Source organism: Cololabis saira, chromosome 18, assembly GCF_033807715.1.
Source record: "Cololabis saira isolate AMF1-May2022 chromosome 18, fColSai1.1, whole genome shotgun sequence".
NCBI lineage: Eukaryota > Metazoa > Chordata > Actinopteri > Beloniformes > Belonidae > Cololabis > Cololabis saira.
In genome coordinates, this window is record NC_084604.1 from 6,471,891 (window position 1) to 6,494,966 (window position 23,076).

The 23,076-nt window shown below is 41.0% G+C and overlaps 1 protein-coding gene across 1 annotated transcript in view; it reads left to right on the forward strand.

Annotated features, from left to right (window-relative positions):
- Positions 1 to 2,527: 2,527 nt before the first annotated feature.
- The window catches only part of mdn1 (midasin AAA ATPase 1), a 133,672-nt gene continuing 113,123 nt past the window's right edge, over positions 2,528 to 23,076 (forward strand). Inside the window, exons 1-10 of the mRNA XM_061707359.1 lie at positions 2,528 to 2,783; positions 4,579 to 4,805; positions 6,557 to 6,781; positions 8,705 to 8,812; positions 9,985 to 10,177; positions 10,254 to 10,463; positions 13,728 to 13,859; positions 16,352 to 16,455; positions 19,796 to 19,910; positions 22,120 to 22,304. Of these exons, the coding sequence (XP_061563343.1) occupies positions 2,688 to 2,783; positions 4,579 to 4,805; positions 6,557 to 6,781; positions 8,705 to 8,812; positions 9,985 to 10,177; positions 10,254 to 10,463; positions 13,728 to 13,859; positions 16,352 to 16,455; positions 19,796 to 19,910; positions 22,120 to 22,304 (1,595 nt within the window). The 5' untranslated portion in view covers positions 2,528 to 2,687. The remainder of the gene's footprint in view (positions 2,784 to 4,578; positions 4,806 to 6,556; positions 6,782 to 8,704; positions 8,813 to 9,984; positions 10,178 to 10,253; positions 10,464 to 13,727; positions 13,860 to 16,351; positions 16,456 to 19,795; positions 19,911 to 22,119; positions 22,305 to 23,076) is intronic.

A 23,076-nucleotide genomic window follows, 5' to 3' on the forward strand; every position in this document is an offset into this window, starting at 1 on the left:
CCAACATAGCCCGGTAGGACTCCTTCTTCAGTCTGATGGCATCCTGTACTTCCGGTGTCCACCACCGGGTTCTAGGATTGCCGCCACGCCAGGCACCGGAGACCTTGCGACCACAACTCCGAGCCGCCGCGTCGACAATGGAGGCAGAGAACATGGTCCACTCGGACTCGATGTCCCCCGCCTCCCCCGGGATCTGAGAGAAGCTCTCCCGGAGGTGGGAGTTGAAGATGTCCCTGACAGAGGGCTCGGCCAGACGTTCCCAACAGACCCTCACAATCCGTTTGGGTCTGCCCGGTCTGTCCAACCTCCTCCTCCGCCAGCGCATCCAACTCACCACCAGGTGGTGATCAGTTGACAGCTCAGCCCCTCTCTTCACCCGAGTGTCCAAGACATGCGGCCGAAGGTCAGATGAAACGACAACAAAGTCGATCATTGACCTCCGGCCTAGGGTGTCCTGGTGCCACGTGCACTGATGGACACCCTTATGCTTGAACATGGTGTTCGTTATGGACAAACTGTGACTAGCACAGAAGTCCAACAACAAAACACCGCTCGGGTTCAGATCGGGGAGGCCGTTCCTCCCAATCACGCCTCTCCAGGTATCACTGTCATTGCCCACGTGAGCGTTGAAGTCCCCCAGTAGAACAATGGAGTCCCCAGTTGGAGCACTATCAAGTACCCCTCCCAGGGACTCCAAGAAGGCCGGGTACTCCGCACTGCTGTTCGGCCCGTAGGCACAAACAACAGTGAAATACCGTTTCCCGGCGCAGGGAAGCGACCCTCTCGTTCACCGGGGTGAACTCCAACACATGGCGGCTGAGCTGGGGGGCTAAAACCAAGCCCACACCAGCCCGCCGCCTCTCACCCTGGGCAACTCCAGAGTAGTGGAGGGTCCAGCCCCTTTCAAGAAGCTGGGTTCCAGAGCCCAAGCTATGAGTGGAGGTGAGCCCGACTATCTCTAGCCGGTATCTCTCAACCTCACGCACAAGCTCCGGCTCCTTCCCCCCCAGCGAGGTGACATTCCATGTCCCCACTGTGAGGGTTTTGGTCCAGGGATTGGGTCGTCGAGGCACCCCGCCACGACTGCTACCCAGCCCACATTGCACCGGCCTGCCATGGTCCTTCCTGCGGGTGGTGGGCCTACGGGAAGGCGGACCCGCGTCGCCGTTTCGGGCTGAGCCCGGCCGGGTCCCACGGGCAAAGACCCGGCCACCAGGCGCTCGCCTACGAGCCCCAACCCAGGGCGGGGCCCCGGTGACGCCGATCCGGGCGACGTAACGGTCCTCCGATGTTTCCTCTTCATGACAAGCATTGTGAACCGCTCTTAGTCTGGCCAGGGGCGTAAGTGCCCTCGACAACATAGCTCCTAGGATCACTCGGGCACACAAACCCCTCCACCACAGTAAGGTGGCGGTTCAAGGAGGGGTATATATATATATATATATATATATATATATATATATATATATATATATATATATATATATATATATATATATATATATATATACGCGTTATAATGTAATATATATATATATATATATATATATATATATATACGTGTTATAATGTAATATATATACACACATGTAATAATGTAATAATATATATATATATATATATATATATATATATATATATTTATATATACATTTTATAATGTAATAATATAAATACATGCTATAATGTCATAATGTATGTACATGTTATAATGTAATAATATAGATGTTATAATGTCATAATAATATACATAATATAAATACATGTTATAATGTCATATATATATATATATATATATATATATATATATATATATATATATATATATATATAAACACACACACATATATACATGTTAAATACACATGTTATAATGTAATAATATAAATACATCATAATGTAATAATATATAAACATGTTATAATGTCATAATATAAATACATATATATATATATATATATATACATGTTATAAGGTAATAATATATATATGTATATATGTTATAATGTAAATATAAATATTACTAAGAATACTATTGAAATGTTGATTTAATATAATTACCATGTCATAGCTATCTGTTTCTTGTTAATTTCATATAAAAGTACGTTTGTCAATGTTTATAATTATTCACAAGTATGCAGTGTCATAACTACATCTCTAACGTTCATAACAAACCAACCTGTTTGAAAATCTGTTGAAAATTGAGCAAGTTAAGGTTGTTTAAGCAGTACATGCACCATTAAACACAATGTTATGAGTGAGGGAGCTCCCCCGAGGCAAGATGGCCGCCGTGTGACGACGTCGCTCTGCGCGCTCTGCATTGGCATGTTAATGTATAATGTTTTTTATGTGTGTGTGTTTTGTTGTTTATTTTATTCTGTTGTTGTCCTTTCATTTTCTAAAAAATGAAAATAAAAAAATTAAATTAAATAAAAATAATAGGCAGCGCGTGGTGGCTAGGCGACAGGAAGGGGCGGGAACGACCCGGAAGACCCGGAACCACTCTCACCTCGCTCACATGTGGATCCTAACACCAGTGAGAGGAACGTGCGGCTCTGTTGTCACGCCGTTTCATACGCACCGGTTCGTTATGAATGCCACAGTTTTATTGAATAGCAGCATCGGATTTGAACACGCATTTTTCGAGCTTACCTTTTGGCAGTAACGAGCCTCGCCTGGTCTCTGAGATGGAGAACTTAGAGCTGAGCCTGTCATCTCTGAGCACCATCTCCAGGCACGTTGGCCAGAGCCCCAACCCCCTCAACCAATACCTCTCAAAACAGGTAAGATACTCCTGTCTGGGCTTACATGGGTATGGAGAAAACTATTTCTATGATCGGCATCACTGATCACTATACAAGTGGGAGATGATTTTCATTAATGGATTTACCACTGGTTGGCCCGTCCATATGGTGTAAAGCGGGGATCCCACCCCTGGTTCCTCCAGACAGCATCTATCCAGCATCCCATCACACTCCTGGTTCTAATTATTGGTGGTTGATTTTGATTTGATTTATTCACACTCACACATGTGAATTGGTGTCCTGGAGAAGCTATCAAAAGCTTATGGTAGGAGCCAATTAACATACAGTAGACAGGAATACATACATACACTTGCACTTATATACACACTTAACAATACAACATGCACATTACAAACACTTAACATGAAACATTTTGTGATCCCAAAGTGTACATTTACAGGACTGTTGCAGAAAATTAGAATATTGTGATAAAGTTCTTTATTTTCTGTAATGCAAAAATGTCATACATTCTGGATTCATTACAAATCAACTGAAATATTTCAAGCCTTTTATTATTTTAATATTGCTGATCATGGCTTACAGCTTAAGAAAACTCAAATATCCTATCTCAAAAAAAAAAAAATTCTGGGAATCTTAATCTCAAACTGTAAACCATAATCAGCAATATTAAAATAATAAAAGGCTTGCAATATTTCAGTTGATTTGTAATGAATCCAGAATGTATGACATTTTTGTTTTTTTAATTGCATTACAGAAAATAAAGAACTTTATCACAATATTCTAATTTTCTGAGACAGTCCAGTATACACACTTAACAATACAACATGCACATTATACTAGACTACCACTTACATTACAATATATCACATTACAAACACTTAACATGAAACATTTTGTGATCCCGAAGTGTACATTTACAGGACTGTCTCAGAAAATTAGAATATTGTGATAAAGTCCTTTATTTTCTGTAATGCAAAAATGTCATACATTCTGATTTCATTACAAATCAACTGAAATATTTCAAGCCTTTTATTATTTTAATATTGCTGATCATGGCTTACAGCTTAAGAAAACTCAAATATCCTATCTAAAACAATTTGAAGATTCTGGGAATCTTAATCTTAAACTGTAAGCCATAATCAGCTATATTAAAATAATAATAAAAGGCTTGCAATATTTCAGTTGATTTGTAATGAATCCAGAATGTATGACATTTTTTTTTAATTGCATTACAGAAAATATAACTTTATCACAATATTCTAATTTTCTGAGACAGTCCAGTATACACACTTAACAATACAACATGCACATTATACTAGACTACCACTTACATTACAATATATCATATTACAAACACTTAACATGAAACATTTTGTGATCCCGAAGTGTACATGAGCTTAACAATTGTTTCTTTAACTGGCATTTGAATATGGAGATGGACTGTGACTTTTTAAGGCTCATCATTCAACTCGTTCCAGATCTGTGTTTCCCCGACACACAACACTCACACTTGTTCCCATAAGTTTTTTCCCTATAATAAGGTGTTTATGTCTAGCTTTGTGTGTGTGCAGGGGAACAGAGATTGGGATGAGTTGAGTTAATTTGGGATTCAAACCTGAGACCACCTGATACATTGTACACGCATTATGGAAGTAGTTCTATTCTTTAAGGCGAAGGTGGTCATGTGTAAAAGCAGGGAACATCTCAATCCTGCTGGACCAGGGTGGGGGACCCCTGCTCTAAATGTTTTCAAGAGAGCACAGAAGTGGGAAGTGGCTTCTTTTTTTCAAGTTTGTCATTTTTCCTCCCTCAGATATGGAGTCAGAAGGACCGACAATGTATTCTGGAGTGTTTGGCTCAGCTTCTTTTAGAAAAGGATTACACTTTGCTGGTGGCACGACACCTGCGGCCGCTGGTTCTGGATCTCCTGGAGCGGAACGCTGAGAGGGTGAAAGTGGAAGGCAGGATTAACCACGACCTTCACGAGCGGCTGTGCGTGGCCCTCAGCAAACTCCTCAGCATCAGCCCTGACGCACCCGCGTAAGTTCACCGTGGTCCCAACCATGTAGCGACCGTTGTGAAGAGACATGACGAACTTCAATGATGCACAAAAAGGGATTTTTTTTCTTTCTTTTTCATGCTCTACAAAATTCCAAATTTTGTGATGGTTATCATATTTTCCCTCATTTCTTATCACACAAAAGAGGGTATGCATTGACGTCACTTCCCCCTACGCCCCCTTACTCACACTGAGTGGCAAAAACAGCTGCAACTAGTGGAGAAGACGGGATAACAGCAGATTATCGGCTTAAATTAGCATCAGTTGGACGTGCCAGTGACCGTACAGTTACCCCAAGAACCAGTGGTCCATGGACATTAATATTTGGTACAGTTACCAAGAACCAGTGGTCCATGGACATTAATATTTGGTACAGTTACCAAGAACCAGTGGTCCATGGACATTAATATTTGGTACAGTTACCAAGAACCAGTGGTCCATGGACATTAATATTTGGTACAGTTACCAAGAACCAGTGGTCCATGGACATTAATATTTGGTACAGTTACCAAGAACCAGTGGTCCATGGACATTAATATTTGGTACAGTTACCAAGAACCAGTGGTTCATGGACATTAATATTTGGTACAGTTACCAAGAACCAGTGGTCCATGGACATTAATATTTGGTACAGTTACCAAGAACCAGTGGTCCATGGACATTAATATTTGGTACAGTTACCCCAAGAACCAGTGGTCCATGGACATTAATATTTGGTACAGTTACCAAGAACCAGTGGTCCATGGACATTAATATTTGGCCACGATACCTTATACAAAATGGGAACCGCAAATCCACGTTTCGGTGCCTGGAATCCAGTTGTTTCTGAGAATTGCAGCGATCCATTTGTCTCTCCTTTTTTTTTTTTTTTTTTTTTCTTTTTTTAATATTTTTATCCCGGTTTTTTTCCCATTTTTACCACCCCGTGCTCCTACCTAAGTGACAGTTCTGGGCATTGCCATCCTCTACCAACCCCGGGAGGGCCCTGCACTGAGCTCAGGTCTCCTCCTTAACCTGAGGAGTGAGCAGCAGCTTCTTTTCACCAGACAGGGTGGGGTTTCTCCGGCCGGACGTAGCGCGTGGAAGGATCACATTATTCCAGCCAGATCCTCCCCACCCCATCTGGTGCCCCGGTTGGCCAGAGGGGGCAGTAGAGCCCAGGACTGTGTGCATGTTTTTGTGAGGGTAGCTCACATTAGCTACCATGGGGAACACAGGGAGAACATGCAAACTCCACACAGAAAGATCCTTTCACCAACCCCACCCAGGGTGTGGGCACTGAAGTCATGGGGGAACTAACACGCACTTCAGCACCCACAGCGTCCCCGGCGGGAATCGAACTGCTGTGAGACGGCTGCACTACCTGCTGCGTCACTGTGCCCCCCCCCCCATTTGTCTCTCTTAAGCTTATTTTTCGTCAGTCTGTAAAACGATAACTCAGATTTCTTGCTAAATCTATGAGTACAGTCGATCGCACAACAGCTCTTTCCCATTTTAGATGTTTTCCAGTTGCTCAAACTGAAAGTTTACGCTGCCACTCAGTCTTTCTGCCACTCAGTCTTTCTGCCACTCAGTCTTTCTGCCACTCAGTCTTTCTGCCACTCAGTCTTTCTGACACTCAGTGGACGTAACCCGCTGTGAAGTCGCATCTGTGGCGTCATTCCCTCTCTATTGGAACTTGTGCTTTCATTTCCAAACCCCTGCTAATAATTGCATTGCTTCTCTGCGTCAGGTTTGCTGCCCGGTACTTCAGCAACGCGCCCCCCGTGTTCCAGAGGCTCTTCTTCACAAGTGAAGAGGCGTCAGCCGTCCAGTATGGCCCCAGAAGGATGAAGCTGCGCGACCTCATGGGCGCTGCGCTGTGTTTTCTGCAGAGTGATTGTGCCCAATATCGAATGCTGTGGGACTGGAGTCCCTGCGTGTCCCAGCTGCAGACCAGTGACGTCATGGTCCGAGGGTACGTAGCTGCTTTAGTGTTGGATATGCATTGAGGGGAACAACTCCTTGACCACATGGGAATTAAAAAAAAGAAGAGTTTTGACTTTGAAATAATAATAATATTAGTAATTATGTATTGTTTTCAGTCGAGCACTCAACTCCTCAGCATCTTGCATTTCTGGAGGTTTTTTTTGTTGGATAATAATTGACAAGGAGATTTTTTATCATTGGTGGTCAAAATTGATTTCCTTCCTTCCTTCCTTTCCTTCATTCCTTCCTTCTTTCCTTCCTTCTTTTTTCCCTTCCTTCCTTCTGTCCTCCTGCTCTCTCCTTCCTTTTCCCTTCCCCTTTCCTTCCTTCCTACCTTCTTTCCTTCCTTCCTTCTTTCCTTCCTTCCTACCTTCCTTCCTTCCATCCTTCTTTCCTTCCTTCCTTCTTTCCTTCCTTCCTTCCTTCCTTCTTTCCTTCCTTCTTTTTTCCCTTCCTTCCTTCTTTCCTCCTGCTCTCTCCTTCCTTTTCCCTTCCTCTTTCCTTCCTTCCTACCTTCCTTCCTTCCATCCTTCTTTCTTTCTTTCCTTCCTTCCTTCTTTCCTTCCTTCCTTCCTTCTTTCCTTCCTTCTTTTTTCCCTTCCTTCCTTCTTTCCTCCTGCTCTCTCCTTCCTTCTCCCTTCCTTCCTACCTACCATCCTTCTTTTCTCCCTTCCTTTTTTTTCTTCCTTCCTTCCTTCCTTCCTTCCTTCCTTCCTTCCTTCCTTCCTTCCTTCCTTCCTTCCTTCCTTCCTTCCTTCCTTCCTTCCTTCCTTCCTTCCGTCTTTCCTTCCTTCTTTTTTCCCTTCTTTTTTCCCTTCCTTCCTTCTTTCCTCCTGCTCTCTCCTTCATTTTCCCTTCCTCTTTCCTTCCATCCTTCTTTTCTCCCCTTTTTCCTTCCTTCCTTCCTTCCTTCCTTCCTTCCTTCCTTCCTTCCTCCCTTCCTTCCTTCCTTCTTTTCTCCCTTCCTTCCTTCTTTTCTTCCTTCCTTCCTTCCTTCCTTCCTTCCTTCCTTCCTTCCTTCCTTCCTTCCTTCCTTCCTTCCTTCCTTCCTTCCTTCCTTCCTTCCTTCCTTCTTTCCTCCTGCTCTCTCCTTCCTTCCTTCCTTCCTTCCTTCCTTCCTTCCTTCCTTCTTTCCTCCTGCTCTCTCCTTCCTTCCTTCCTTCCTTCCTTCCTTCCTCCTGCTCTCTCCTTCCTTCCTTCCTTCCTTCTTTCCTTCTTTCCTCCTGCTCTCTCCTTCCTTCCTTCCTTCCTTCCTTCCTTCCTTCCTTCCTTCCTTCTTTCCTTCTTTCCTCCTGCTCTCTCCTTCCTTCCTTCCTTCCTTCCTTCCTTCCTTCCTTCCTTCCTTCCTTCCTTCCTTCCTTCCTTCCTTCTTTCCTCCTGCTCTCTCCTTCCTTCCTTCCTTCCTTCCTTCCTTCCTTCCTTCCTTCCTTCCTTCCTTCCTTCCTTCTTTCCTTCTTTCCTCCTGCTCTCTCCTTCCTTCCTTCCTTCCTTCCTTCCTTCCTTCCTTCCTTCCTTCCTTCCTTCCTTCCTTCCTTCCTTCCTTCCTTCCTTCCTTCTTCTCCTCCTGCTCTCTCCTTCCTTCCTTCCTTCCTTCCTTCCTTCCTTCCTTCCTTCCTTCCTTCCTTCCTTCCTTCCTTCCTTCCTTCCTTCCTTCCTTCCTTCCTTCCTTCCTTCCTTCCTCCCTCCCTTTTCCCTTCCTCCCCCCCTTGACTTGAAGACAGCACAAGGGTTAAACCAGATATGTGTCTTGATATTTGACTATTTGATTTCTCATCATTTGATGGCTATTGATAAGAATGTTGTTTTCATTTGTCAAGTCCAGCATTGACATCTAACAGAACATGCCATCCTTGTGCAGTCTTCAGCTGTTTTGCTCTTGTTTGACTTCATTCTTCCCTCCCTGTGTCCACAGGTTCACCGCCCAGTGCTTAGCACTCGTCTCTCACATGACTGATAATCAGAAGATCATCTTCCTGAGGAAGGTGCTGACAAACGACGAGATCCTTCGCATGAAAATTAAGTATGCATCTGTATTTGTTTTTTGCTTCATTTATTTTTTAGTCATGTCTTAATATCAGGAAAAATATGATTTAGTCTTCCTGCCAATGTGAAGCCACTTTAACGGTTCTGACTAGGATCTTTCTGTTTAAAGTGACTGTACTCCCTCATTCAGTATAAATCAGCCTTTTCAACTTGTCAAAGTAGTGAAAGTGTAAGAGATAACATTAAGTAACTGTATTCCATATGTGCGAGCTAATTTTAGGACCTATACCAGGGGTCGGCAACCCAAAATGTTGAAAGAGCCATATTGGACCAAAAACCCAAAAAACAAATATGTCTGGAGCCGCAAAAAATGAAAAGTCTTGTTTAAGCCTTACATATTAGTCGAAATGTCGAGAAAAAGGTCAAAATGTCAAGAAAAAAGTTTAAATGTCGAGATTAATGTTGAAGTACAATCTCAAGAAAAAAGTCAAAATGTTGACGAAATAGTCAAAATTTTGAGAAAAAAGTCGAAATGTCAAGAAAAAAGTCGAAATGTCGAGATTAATGTTGAAGTACAATCTCGAGAAAAAAGTCGAAATGTTGAGAAAAATGTTGAGAAAAAAGTTTAAATGTCGAGATTAATGTTGAAGTACCATCTCAAGAAAAAAGTCGAAATGTTGAGAAAAAAATCGAAATGTCGAGAAAAAAGTCGAAATGTTGAGAAAAAAGTCGAAATGTTGAGAAAAATGTCGAGAAAAAAGTTTAAATGTCGAGATTAATGTTGAAGTACAATCTCAAGAAAAAAGTCGAAATGTTGAGAAAAAAATCGAAATGTCGAGAAAAAAGTCGAAATGTTGAAAAAAATGTCGAGAAAAAAGTCGAAATGTTGAGAAAAATGTCGAGAAAAAAGTTTAAATGTCGAGAAAAAAGTCGAAATGTTTATATTTAAAAAGGAAGAAAAAAAGAGAAAAGAAGCAAAGAAAGGGGAAAAAAGAAGAAAAAAAAGGTGAAAATTTTTAGAAAAAGCTCCAGGAGCCACTAGGGCGGCGCTAAGGAGCCGCATGCGGCTCTAGAGCCGCGGGTTGCCGACCTATATTTGTCAGATTCAGTCATTACTCATTGGGTTGCTTGATAGTGTGATGTTGTCAAGCGATGGGAGCTTCAGCGTCTCCGTGGTGACGGAGCTGTACGTGATTCTCTCCCCCTCAGAGCCGTGGAGGAGAGTCAGCAGGCGGAGGCAGAGAAAGCCCTGGTGTTGGCCAATCAGGGCTCAGTGAAGTGGCACCAGGACACGGGGAAAAGGTTCACCAGGGGCCAGGTGGTGTCGGAGGACCTGTCCCCCAACGTCGTGGCAGTTTGCGGTGTCGTACTGCCCAGAATAGTTCCCAGACAGACCGAACAGGTATGCAGTCGTTGTCATGGAAACACGGTTGCTGCTCTGTTTTGCTCCGGCCTCTAACGCTGTTGTTTGTGTTCAGGTGAACCCGGCAGACCTGGTGCTCGTAGGCTCCACCTGCCACAATCTGAGGAGGCTGGCTCTGGCCGTGGCGGCCCAGAAGGCCGTGCTGCTCGAGGGCCCCATCGGCTGTGGGAAAACCGCCCTGGTGGAGTTTCTGGCCGCCGTCACCGGACACACAAAAGCTGCAGAGCTTTTCAAGGTCCAGCTCGGGGATCAGACCGACAGCAAGGTGAGACACCAAGGCCCAGTCCCAATCCCCCCCTAGTCCTACTTTTCAGCTCTACCCCTAAATTGTGCGCGTTCCCGTGAGGGTAGTGGTGTCCCAATTCCTCTTTGCATCTAGGGGGAGTGGCCTAAACGAGGGCTAGTGTGTATGAATCTAGCCCTTAACAGCGAGGGATTTCAGATTCTGACTCACTGACTGAGGGCCAGAGAAAATTTCCCAGAATGCTTTACGTCATCATTTGCAGACTGAATCAAACAAACAAACATGGCGGACATTTCTCATTTTTACTGAATAAAATCAATATTTTGAGTTAGTTTCTGCATGAAAATGTGTTTTGATTACATTTCTAGCGAGAAATATATATTTTATTTTCATAATATTCACTCAGTGAATGTACATAATCACTCGTTTGCCCGTTGTTGCAAAGTCTTTTCAAATCTCGCCAGAATAAAGGCTGATTTATGGTTCCGCGTTACACCAACGCAGAGCTTACGGCGTAGGGTACGCCGCGCCGTGCGGTGCGTGGTGCCGCGTAACCTACGCCGTAGGCTCTGCGTCGATTTAACGCGGAACCATAAATCGCCGGCGGCTCTTCTCATCCCCCGAAAACATCGGAGAAATTTTCTTAACAGGCGTTATTTATTTGAGCCCAGGTTGGGGATCTTAACGGTTACTTTTACGTAGGGTTGCAAAGGGGTGGAAAATTTCCGGTAAATTTCCGGAAACTTTCCGGAAACTTTCCATGGGAAGTTAAGCTGGGGAATTTTGGAAATATTCCAAATTGGAAACTTTCCATGGGAATTATGGGAATTTATGGGGATTTATGGGAATTAACTGGAAATTGGGGGTAATTTAAACAAACTGTATCATATCCAAACATAAATGTAAATATTTATTTTGTCATAAGCAGATATCCATGCAAGATAATACAAAAACATGACATTTCAACAGATTTATTTGAGTAGAACTTTAGTTTTTATTCTTGTATGAACAATTATTTTAATGAACAACAAAAACATGAATGTTGAGTAAATACTAACTCACCCCACTCCCCCACCCAATCAAAAAGTAATGCAAGTTAAACATTAATACCATTATAGATCAAATATATTTACCCCATAATATTATCAAAATTTACTTGACTTTATATAGTCCGTGGGCTCAAATGTGTGGCTTCAATAGTCTTGTGCTTTGAGCTCAAATGTGTGGCCTCCAGGCTTCAAGAAATCACCTGTGCATGTGATGGAGGAATGCACAGTGCATGTAGGGGGCGTGGCCTCAATAGCCCTGCAGTAAGCAATATTCTGTGTGCATGTGATTGAGGAGTGTACTTGCATTAAATCTGGTTGTTTTAGCCAAGACTATGCTACAATATATTTCCCCCAACTATATTTAAGTTCCCTGTTAAGGGCCAACCTTCAGTTCTGTAAATTTCTTATTTATTCCCGTTAATTCCCATATATTCCCGTTAATTCCCATATATTCCCGTTAATTCCCATGGAAAGTTTCCAACTTTGAAAATTCCCGGAATTTTGCAACCCTACTTTTACGCCTGAAAAAGTAACCGCTTACGTACCCGAACGTAAACCACGCAGTGACGTAGCAAGTGGTGTCCCAATCCCTAGGGAACATTACAAGGCCCCTACCCAAGTGGCTTCATTTTTAGGGCTAGTGGTAGTGAGTGAGGGCTAGTGGTAGTGAGTAGGGTGAACATTGGGATTGGCCCTAACAGGCCGATCTCGCAGCTCCCCGAAACAAGTCAGGGAGTTTCCAGTGCGGGGAATCCGTTAGCGGTGCAAAGTTCTGCTCATTTTCAGAGCTGGAAAGCTTCCCATGTGTGTGGAAGCTAATGGGGATATCTGGAATTTGAATTGAATTTTTAGAATTGAAATTTTATTTTGAACATGAAACAGTAGTGAAAACAAAACCAAACAATAATAATCAATAATACATAAATGTAAATAAGAAAAAACATGCATCCATCATAATGAACATGCTCGAAAAGGAGTAGGAAGAAGTAAAAATGTATTAAATCTTACCCCCTAAACTCTATTTCATTATAATCAAAATTTAAAAAACAAAAGATATCTATATATAACATACACATATATATATATATATTAGGGGTGTAACAATATATCGTGCCACGAAATTTCGCGATACAAAAATGTCACAATACGTGTCGTGGAGGTGACAGAGTGTATCGCGATATTGGGTTATTAATATTAATCTACTGTGTTGACTAGTAACGCGCATCCGACCACGACCGCGGCCGGACCGCGCGGACCAAAATCTTCCTCCGCTCAGAATAAATAGTCCCGTTTTGCGGTCCCGTTTTGAGGTCTGAACCTTTACTTATGTAAGTCTGGTGTAGAGTTAAGCCTTACCTTATTAAATTAAACCTTTTTGGGGTGGTGAGTAGGATAAACACGGGGACAACTTCTGCTAAGTTCCAGTGTACTTTAATGTCCCTCAACAGCGTAGGATTTTAGAACATCAACACAGCACCTAGTGCTGTATCACTCCGCCCAATCTAAAACATACTAATCACTACAGAAACTGACTGGTGTCATTATAGTCCCTGATTTATAGAATATAAAGAATATATTTCTAAAATAATGAACCCTGAATTACCAAAATAACCTTCTTAACAAAAATAAATCTCCTCTTACCCTTATAAGTTGAGCATGAATCAATCTTTTTTATGATGTAAAATTGTATGTATTTATTTACTTTATAAAGTAAAGTACAGTTATAAAGCATTACAAACTGTAACAATAGGGCAAATGCACAGCATTATTTTGTATTTTGTGTCTTTCAAATAAAAGAAAATTTCCTCATGACTACCTCATTCAAGGTTGTTAAAAAAATAATGTATCGTATCGTTATCGTGACCTCAATATCGTGTATCGTACCGTATCGTGAGATTAGTGTATCGTTACACCCCTAATATATATATATATATATATATATATATATATATATATATATATATATACACACATACATATACATGCATATATACACATGCACTTTTTGGATATGACATATATATATATATACATACACACAACTTGGTCAGAATAGACAGGAAATGTGCAGAAGTGCAGGTTACTGTGTAAAGAACTACCATGTGGTTGAAAACCATCTCAGCATCATCTTTGGGGGGGTGACCTGGTCCAGCTCTTCTGGTCTAAGTCACTGAAGTGTCTATTCAGCATGGTCTGAAGCTGAATAGGAGATAAACATGTGTCTCTCCGCTCCCAGATGCTGCTGGGGATGTACCGCTGTACGGACGTTCCAGGGAAGTTCGTGTGGCAGCCAGGGACGCTCACACAGGCCGTCTGCAAAGGCCAGTGGATCCTCCTGGAGGACATTGATCACGCTCCTTTGGATGTGGTGAGTCCAACCTGGGTGGAAATTATTGGGAACACTTTTTAGTCCGAGCCGATCTTTTTTCTTTTTTATAATCCTTTTAAACTGTTATTAATTTTTCCAATACATTAATCCCTGGCTATAACGCGGTTCACCTTTCACGTATCGCTGCTTCACGGATTTGCATTGTGCATCGTGTTCTGCATTCTGATTGGCTAAACAGTCTCCCCGGTTCTTCACTTCCTGTGTCAATAACGTTGGTTGCTTAGCAACAAGCTGAGAACGACCAATGAGCTTCAGCAGCAGCTCAAGAACGGGACCTTTGATGAATCGTTCATTACAGTCTCAGGCCACGTTTACACGTAGCCGGGTATTTACAAAAACGGATATTTTTCCCTCTCCGTTTTCAAAAATATCCTCGTTTACACGGACTCGCATGAAAACGCTGGTAACGTCATGCCAGCCAATCAGAATCCTGGAAAAACATCAACAAATGACACGTGTAACTTCCAGTTAAGGCTGATTTATGGTTCCGCGTTACACCATGTCCACACTGCATGCGAGCGAGCTTTATTTTTTATTTGCACTGTCTACACTGGTTGCGAGCGACGCGGCGCCGTTTTGAGCTGGACTTTTGTCGCACGCCCTGCTTCTATTTTCTTTTCTTCCTGTCGCTCGCTTTGAAAGCCGGTTGAAAGTTGAAAAAAAAGTTGAAAGCGCTGTAGGAAACAGTCATTTCAATACAAGAACCTCAATAAAGTGGCAGCTGCTGGAGGGAGATCGCCAAAGAGCTGGAAGGTTCTGATAAAATAATAAGATATAATAAGAATTATCATCTCATCATCTTATCTTAATCTTATTAGGGCTTAATTTGTGCCGGATCCAACAAGATCTGGTACCTATTTGATCATTTCTCGTGTCCTCTGCTTTTCCCCCACATCCCAGTAATGACATGTTTGCTGCTTTAACACCACGAACACGCCGCTCACTCCAGCTGTTCGCTGTTTGATTGCGTCACCACACGCTGTTATTTTGTTCGTTTTTTCCCCACTTTGGTCGGACGTTAGACCTGCTTCTATTTTCTTCTTGCCGCCTTGTCTAGGAGTTCTTTTAGGAGTTTCTTTTAAGAGCGCACGGGCGGTTGGTGGGGCGAATAAAAGGCGAGTCTCGGGCGGGTGAATAAAGGCAGATTTATGGTTCCGCGTAAAATCGACGGCGTAGCCTACGGCGCATCGCCGCGTACCCTACGCCGTAGGCTCTGCGTCGATTTAACGCGGGACCATAATTCAGGCTTTACTTCCAAGACGGAACGAGCGTCTGAGAGATTTTAAAACAGGTAAAATAAAATAAAATATTGACGGTGGCCAAACAAATTGTAAACACAGGTCGCACTCATGACGCTGCTGGTGACGTTTCTGTTGCATAATGTGACGTAAATCTCCGTTTTCCTCCGTTTTGTCTGTTTAGACGCAAACGTGAAGACGGAGTTTTTGAAAATCTCCACTTTGGCCGGAGTTTTCAGAAATGATCGTTTTTGGTGACTTTGACCTCCGTTTTGGTGTAAACGAACGGCCAAAACGCATGAAAACGCCTCCGTTTTTGCCCCGTGTAAACGGGGCCTCAGATATAATCCATGGTGGCATGTCGGTTTAGACCAGTCGAAATGTTGAGAAAAAAGTCGAAATGTCAAGATTAATGTTGAAGTACAATTTTGAGAAAAAAAAGTCGAAATGTCGAGAAAAAAGTTTAAATGTTGAGAAAAAAGTCGAAATGACGAGAAAAAGGTCAAAATGACGAAAAAAAAGTCAATGTTGAGAAAAAAGTTGAAATGTCAAGATTAATGTTGGAGTACAAGTTTGAGAAAAAAGTCGAAATGTCGAGGAAAAAAGTTGAAATGTTGAGAAAAAAGTCTAAATGACGAGGAAATAGTCAAAATTGCGAGAAAAAAGTTGAAATGTCGAGATTAAAAAGGAAAGGAAAAAGGAAGAAAAAAGAGGAAAAAAGGAAAAAAGAAGAAGAAAAAAAGAGAAAAAGGGTCAAACATTTTTGAAAAAGCTCCAGGAGCCACTAGGGCGGCCCTAAAGAGCTGCATGCGGCTCTGGAGCCGCGGGTTGCCGAGCCCTGGGCTAGAAGAATCTTTTTACCCAGAAGAAAAAAGAGCGACAACAACGACCCATAACTATGTTCTTCTCTGGTAAAAATACAGAGCGAGTCAGGATGCAGCAGCATCAGAAGAGCAGGGAAATACACACCAGTCACAATCTGTCCTACTGTACTTATTGCATTTTTTTTCATAATCATTTTTCATTTTCTCCAATCAATTAATCGGGTCTCGGTGGGGCTGAACTCCACAATTTGAAGCCTTGTATAATAATTGTAAAAAAAAAAAAAAAAAAAAGGTTACTACTTGGCGGATTTCACTTATCACGGGTCTTTTTGGAACGTAACCCCGAGAAAAACCAGGGATTACTGTAACACGCCCACCAACCAAAGTTAAGCCGATCCTCTCTTGTCAGATATCGGTGCTGCTGCCCTTGATGGAGAATAAAAAGTTGATGATTCCAGGACGGGAGGATTGCGTTGATGTTGCTCCTGGATTTCAGTTCTTTGCAACCAGAAGGTAAGAACACAGCGACATTTTAAAGTGACTCTTTCCATTCAGAGTGCACTAACAAGATCACCAGAGGATAACTGTTTACTCTTGTATTTGGTTGAGTCTACATTAGGGTTGTCACGATACCAAATTTCTGTTTCGATACCGATACCAATATGTATTTCGATACTTTTCGATACTTTTCGATACTTTTTGTAAAAAGGTGGAACTCTCTCAATGTCAATATTTTCCTTTATTTTAAAGCAGACTTTGGGAACAATAACAACAATAAATAAAATAAATAATTGGCATGGGATATTAAAATGTTCAAACCTTTAGAACAGTGTGAACAAGTAAAATAAAGCAATGCCATTCAAATTAAAGTCACGATGTTAAATAAAATACTGTAGCAGCAAAAACTCCTGCTTCTGAGTGGGTGGTGTCACCCTCTCTGAGCCAGGAGCACTGGACTTCTGTAATTGGGGGAGGGAGGGGGTACAGTATTTTAATTAACATGGTCATTTTAATTTGAATTCCATTGCTTTATTTTACTTGTTCTCATTGTTCAAAAGGTTTGTGTTTTGAAACTATAGGCCACATGAAACATTAAATGGGCATAACTAGAAAAATAAATTGAGGATAATTCTATTATCTACAGGACTGTCTCAGAAAATTAGAATATTGTGATTTTCTGTAATGCAATTACAAAAACAAAAATGTCATACATTCTGGATTCATTACAAATCAACTGAAATATTGCAAGCCTTTTATTATTTTAATATTATGATCATGACTTACAGCTTAAGAAAACTCAAAAATCCTATCTCAAAAAATTTGAATATTCTGGGAATCTTAATCTTAAACTGTAAACCATAATCAGCAATATTAAAATAATAAAAGGCTTGTAATATTTCAGTTGATTTGTAATGAATCCAGAATGTATGACATTTTTGTTTTTTTAATTGCATTACAGAAAATAAAGAACTTTATCACAATATTCTAATTTTCTGAGACAGTCCTCTAGGATAGGATTAGATATTGTAGGCTAGTGGAATGTTTTACAAAAGTGTGTTTTAATATATAATATTAATTAATATAATTCATTGCCTTAATGGTTTATAATATATATGAAACATTAAATAATATTAAAATATAAAAAATATATTAAAGTTATATTCTAGTCTGTGGTTTATTTAAATATTTTAAGAATGTAATTTTATTTTTTTTTATATTTTAAAAAATTAACCATGGACATGTTTTAACTCTCTGTATAGGCTGCTGTAGGTTTACTACGGGGCTGGGAGAGGCTCTGTGCCTCTTTCATTGACATGACAGTGCAGTGAACTGGTGAACAAAGTTATCAGCTGTCTTTCTTGACTGAAGTCGTGGAACAAGTCCGCGTGGTTGTCCTTTAAACGTTTGGACAAGTTTGAAGTGTTGCCTCCTTTTGCGAGACACGCGTTGTAGCAGCGCTTGCACTGCGGTGCGTCTGGTTCAGTGGTTCGCCCTTATCGCTCGGTTTGAACCCGAAATATTTCCACACCGTACTTCGGGCCCCCATTTTGTCCAAAAGTACGGGCTTTTCTGCAGCTGCCATCTCTTTTTATTTCAATTTTATTTCAACCCGCTCTGTCTGTCTAATAACACGCGACTTCTCGTTTCTCTCTCCTCCGCATGCGAGTGGGAGGGGGAGGCGGCTCTGCTTCTGCAACTACGTCACACTCGCGGACCTCGCCGTGCTTAAAGAGACAGGCTCCAATTTACCAATTCGTTTGCATAGAAAAAATATATAAAAGTACCGTTTGTTTTTAAATGCTGGTATAGTACCGTTTTCAAAACTCTAGTACCGCGGTACTATACTGGTACCGGTATACCGTGCAACCCTAGTCTACATACAGCACTCTGTTAAGAACCTGAGGATGAGGATAAAAACGTTGCGGCTGCTTACAACTGTCCACGAAGACGTATTTTATATTTGCTAGCATCAAATGCCTTGTTCTTTACATCAAACATTCTCGATTAATGCAAGTAGGACTGAAGATGAAACGTGGGAAAATGTGGAAAAGACTTCAGTAGTCTCCACCAACTGTTGGGATGAAACACGTGTCCACTTCTGTCTGCCGTCCTTTTCTCTAGTTTATTGATTTACTTTTAGAGCCCTGATGGTGTCTATTAATTAGGGGTGTAACAATATATCGTGCCACGAAATTTCGCGATACAAAAATGTCACGATACGTGTCGTGGAGGTGACGAACTGTATCGCGATATTGGGTTATTAATATATTGTGTTGATTAGTAACGGCCGCGCCTCGACCCGCGGACCAAAATCTTCCTCCGCTCAGAAGAAACTAGTTCCGTTTTGGTCCCGATCACGGGACTCTTGCAGGTTTTGAGCTCTGAACTTTTACTTATGTAAGGCTGGTGTAGAGTTAAGCCTTACCTTATTAAATTAAACCTTTTTGGGTCGTGAGTAGGATAAACACGGGGACAACTTCTGCTGAGTTCCAGTGTACTTTAATGTCCCTCAACAGTGTAGGATTTTAGAACATCAACACAGCACCTAGTGCCGTACTGCGGCGTATCACTCCGCCCAATCTAAAACAGACTAATCACTACAGATAAACTGACTAGTGTCATTATAGTCCCTGATTTACATCAGAATATAAAGAATATATTTATAAAATAATCAACCCTGAATTACCAAAATAACCTTAACAAAAATAAATCTCCTCTTACACTTATAAGGTGAGCATGAATCAATCTTTTTTATGATGTAAAATTGTATGTATTTATTTACTTTTATTTATTTATTTAATTTTAGTTGTTAAATTTCTGGAAAAGAAAAAAGTCAAATCACACATGAGAGAAACTATTCAGTTTGTGGTTAAATATTTGTACTTGTATGAAACTGAAGATCATAATGCAAACCTGACATTTACTTTTAGTTCAGTTTGTGGAAAATGGTTGGCCTGGCTTTCTCTTTAAAACTTAAACAGTTATAAAGCATTACAAACTGTAACAATAGGGCAAACGCACAGCATTGTTTTGTATTTTGTGTCTCAAATAAAAGACCATTTTTTCCACTTGTTCCTCATTCAAGGTTGTTAAAAAAATACTGCTATAATATCGTATCGTTATCGTGACCTCAATATGGTGTATCGTACCGTATCGTGAGATTATTGTATCGTTACACCCCTACTATTAATGGACTTTTAACACCAGCTTACTCACAGTAAGCTGGTGTTAAAAGTGAAACTTAGCTCTTTTATTTATGCAATAAATCATGAAATGATGGACATCAAGAATTTCCATTGAATGTCAGCTTGTCTGTTGTCAGACAGTCATGTGGAATGTGCGTGTGTTTCAGGATGTACTACAGTGGGGGCAGTTGGCACAAGCCGCAGAACTCCCACGCAGCACTCCTGGACAAGTACTGGACCAAGCTGCAGATGGGCAACATGACACGAGAGGAGCTCAAGAAGGTCAGTTTACATTCTCTTCCTCACTGTTGTTTAAAGAAGACATATCCTTCCCCTGTTTCAAAACTTTATATAGTTTACTGAGGCTCTTTTGTGCTGAAAAGTCCAAATCTACCATCCATCCATCCATCCATGTTCCTCCACTTATCCGAGGTGGGGTTGCTGGGCAGTAGCCTCAGCAGGGCAGTAGCCCAGGCCGGCCTCTCCCTCCAGCCTGCCCTTCCAGCGGGACGGGCCCTGAACTAGAGCCCTGCTATAGCGGGACTGTTTTCTTCATCCCGTTCCTGCCCGCTCCCGCTGAATTTCTGACCATTATTGCCCGCAACGTGTGTGTTCCACTCCCACCTGTATCCGCAAAACTCTTGAGAATTCATGCAGCACAATAATAGAGATGCATTGATTTAGTGTCTTCTCCCGTCCCGCAAGAGAAATGTTGACCTAGCTCAGGGGTCGGCAACCCAAAATGTTGAAAGAGCCATATTGGACCAAAAACACAAAAAACAAATATGTCTGGAGCCGCAAAAAATGAAAAGTGTTGTATAAGCCTTAGAAGGAAGACAGCACATGCTGCATGTATCTATAATAGTTAGAACTGGGGGAAGATTTTTTTTTCATTATGCACTTCGAGAAGAAAGTCAAAATGTCAAGAAAAAAAGTCAAAATCTCTCTTTTTTTTTTTTTTTTTTTTATTTATTTTTTATTTGCACAACATAAAAAACGGTACAAAAGTTTAAATGAACATAAAAAGCATGAAAATATGTGCAGGTGAGAAAGGAAGCCCTAAATGGGCTTATTCAAAGTTCTCACCAGGAAAAATACATTGTATTGAAATAATAGCAAGAACAAAAAAAACAAACAAAAAAAAACAGCGTTCCAAAAAGATGGATATAAACAGACAATTTCTCGGTGTGCACGTGCAGAAGTGAGTCCACATTAAGTGGAAGCACTTCTAGACGCTTGGTCAATAAGGCTGGTCTTCAATCTCTGTTTAAAACTACTAATAGACAGTGAAGATTTTGCGATAAGTATATGAGAGTTCCAGAATGAGGCACCTCTGTCTTTGATGGAGAACTGAGTGCTATTGGTACGACTGAATGAAGAATGGAGATCCTCAAATTGTCTGGTATTATAGTTATGAATTTGCGAATTGGTCTTAAAAAAATCTTTGAAAGTACTTGGAAGCATATTTGCAAGATATGTGCATTTGTAAATGAAAGCACCTGATTGGAGTATGTTAATATCATAGATGGATAATAAATTAAATTTTTTAAACAAAGGGGCAGATGGGGCCAAATAGGAGGCAGAAGTAGCTATTCTTACAAACTTCTTTTGAGTAATGAGTAATTTGTAAATTTGATGAATATGTACTCGCCCAAACAATGTTGCCATAAATGAGATAAGGATAAATTAAACTGTAATAAAGAGTAACGAGACAAGCCTGATGGACCAAACCTCTGATTCTTCTGATGATACCAAGGGATCTAGAGATTTTGTTAGTTACAGAATGTATATGCTCGAGAAAAAAGTCGAAATGTTGAGAAAAAAGTCAGAATGTCGAGATTAAAAAGGAAAAGAAAAAGGAAAAAAAAGAAAAAAAAAAACAAGAAAAAAGGAGAAAAAATATAAAAAAAGAAGGAAAAAAGAGGGAAAAAAAGAAGAAAAAAAAAGGTCAAACATTTTTGAAAAAGCTCCAGGAGCCACTACGGCGGCGCTAAAGAGCCGCATGCGGCTCTATAGCCGCATGCGGCTCTTTAGCCGCGGGTTGCCGACCCCCGTCCTAGACAAATCTACCTGATTTAATGTTAACATGATCATTGTGGAGCTTGATGGATAATTGACAGTTCATAGGTCACCTGACTGAAAGTTACATGCATCATTGTCATCATTGCATAAGCTATTTCGCCTTTCAATGCTGTGATTGAGGTTATAGCGACGAGAGTAGCTGTGAGTGGCTCAAATAACACTAATAAATAACATAAAATAAACAAAGTTAATGAATGAAACAAATTAATTTAACAAACTAACCACTTGGCCATCACATTGCTGTGGAGGAAGAGAATGCTGCTGACCGACTGCTGGTTCCAATCCCTCGTCTCTCTTCCAAGATGCTCCACAGACACTAAACCCCGTCTGTCTTCTGTAGCATAACCCTTGTATGCTCCAAAGTGCCTCCTCCCACATGTGTGAGCCAACCCCGTGCCTCTGCTTGCAGGTGCTGGTCAGCAGGTATCCCAGGCTGACCGTGGTGTCGGAGCGTCTGCTAGACATCTACTGCCAGCTGACCGGGGAGAGACACTCGGACCTGGACACCAGCCGTCCCCAGGCCCCCGACGACAACCAGGGACACGAGGCCCAGGACAAAACCACCCTGCTGGAGGGGAGAGCTCTGTCCCTGAGGTGAAACATCTGTTAAGCTAACACAACACCCCAGATTAGGGCTGTTCGATTAAACGATTTTAAATCGTAATCGCGATTATGTAATTAGAACGATGTTAAAACATGAAAATCGTAAAATCGATTTTTCAAAAAAAAAAAAAAAAAAACATTTTTTTTTTTTTTTTTTTTTTTTTTAACCTTGTCTGCACACATATTAATGATTGATACCATATTAATGATTGATGGAAATACCTCTCAATACCTGCGACAAGTGCCCCATGGGAGAGGCTCTTTAGTGTAGGAGGGGGTGTTGTAACTTGCCACCGGGCATCCCTCAAGCCAGATGCGGTAGACCGGCTCGTGTTCCTTGCAAAAAACTTGCAAATGTGAATAGCAAATGTAATGACTGACATTACACACCTCTACCTCCTTCATGGGTTGCATTATTATTTAGCATGCAAAGACCCAGTTTAGTTTAATTAGAAAATGTCTTGTTTTATTTAATTGGAAATATAACTTACTGTATGTTTGCAAGTGCTGATTTGCTGATTATTTTTTTCAGAGTTAAAACTTTATATTTTATTATATTTTTTTCAACTTTTTTTCAACTTATTTTACAGAGTTTTGCACTTTATTCATTCATTTTTGGTTTAATAAGAGCAAAGTTTGCACTTAAAGCCCAATGGGGCAAATGTTCAATAAAAAAACAGCATATTTAAAATCATTTCTTTGCCTTTTGTCAATTCACAAAATAATCGTAATCGAAAATCGGATTTTGAGAGAAAAAAATCGA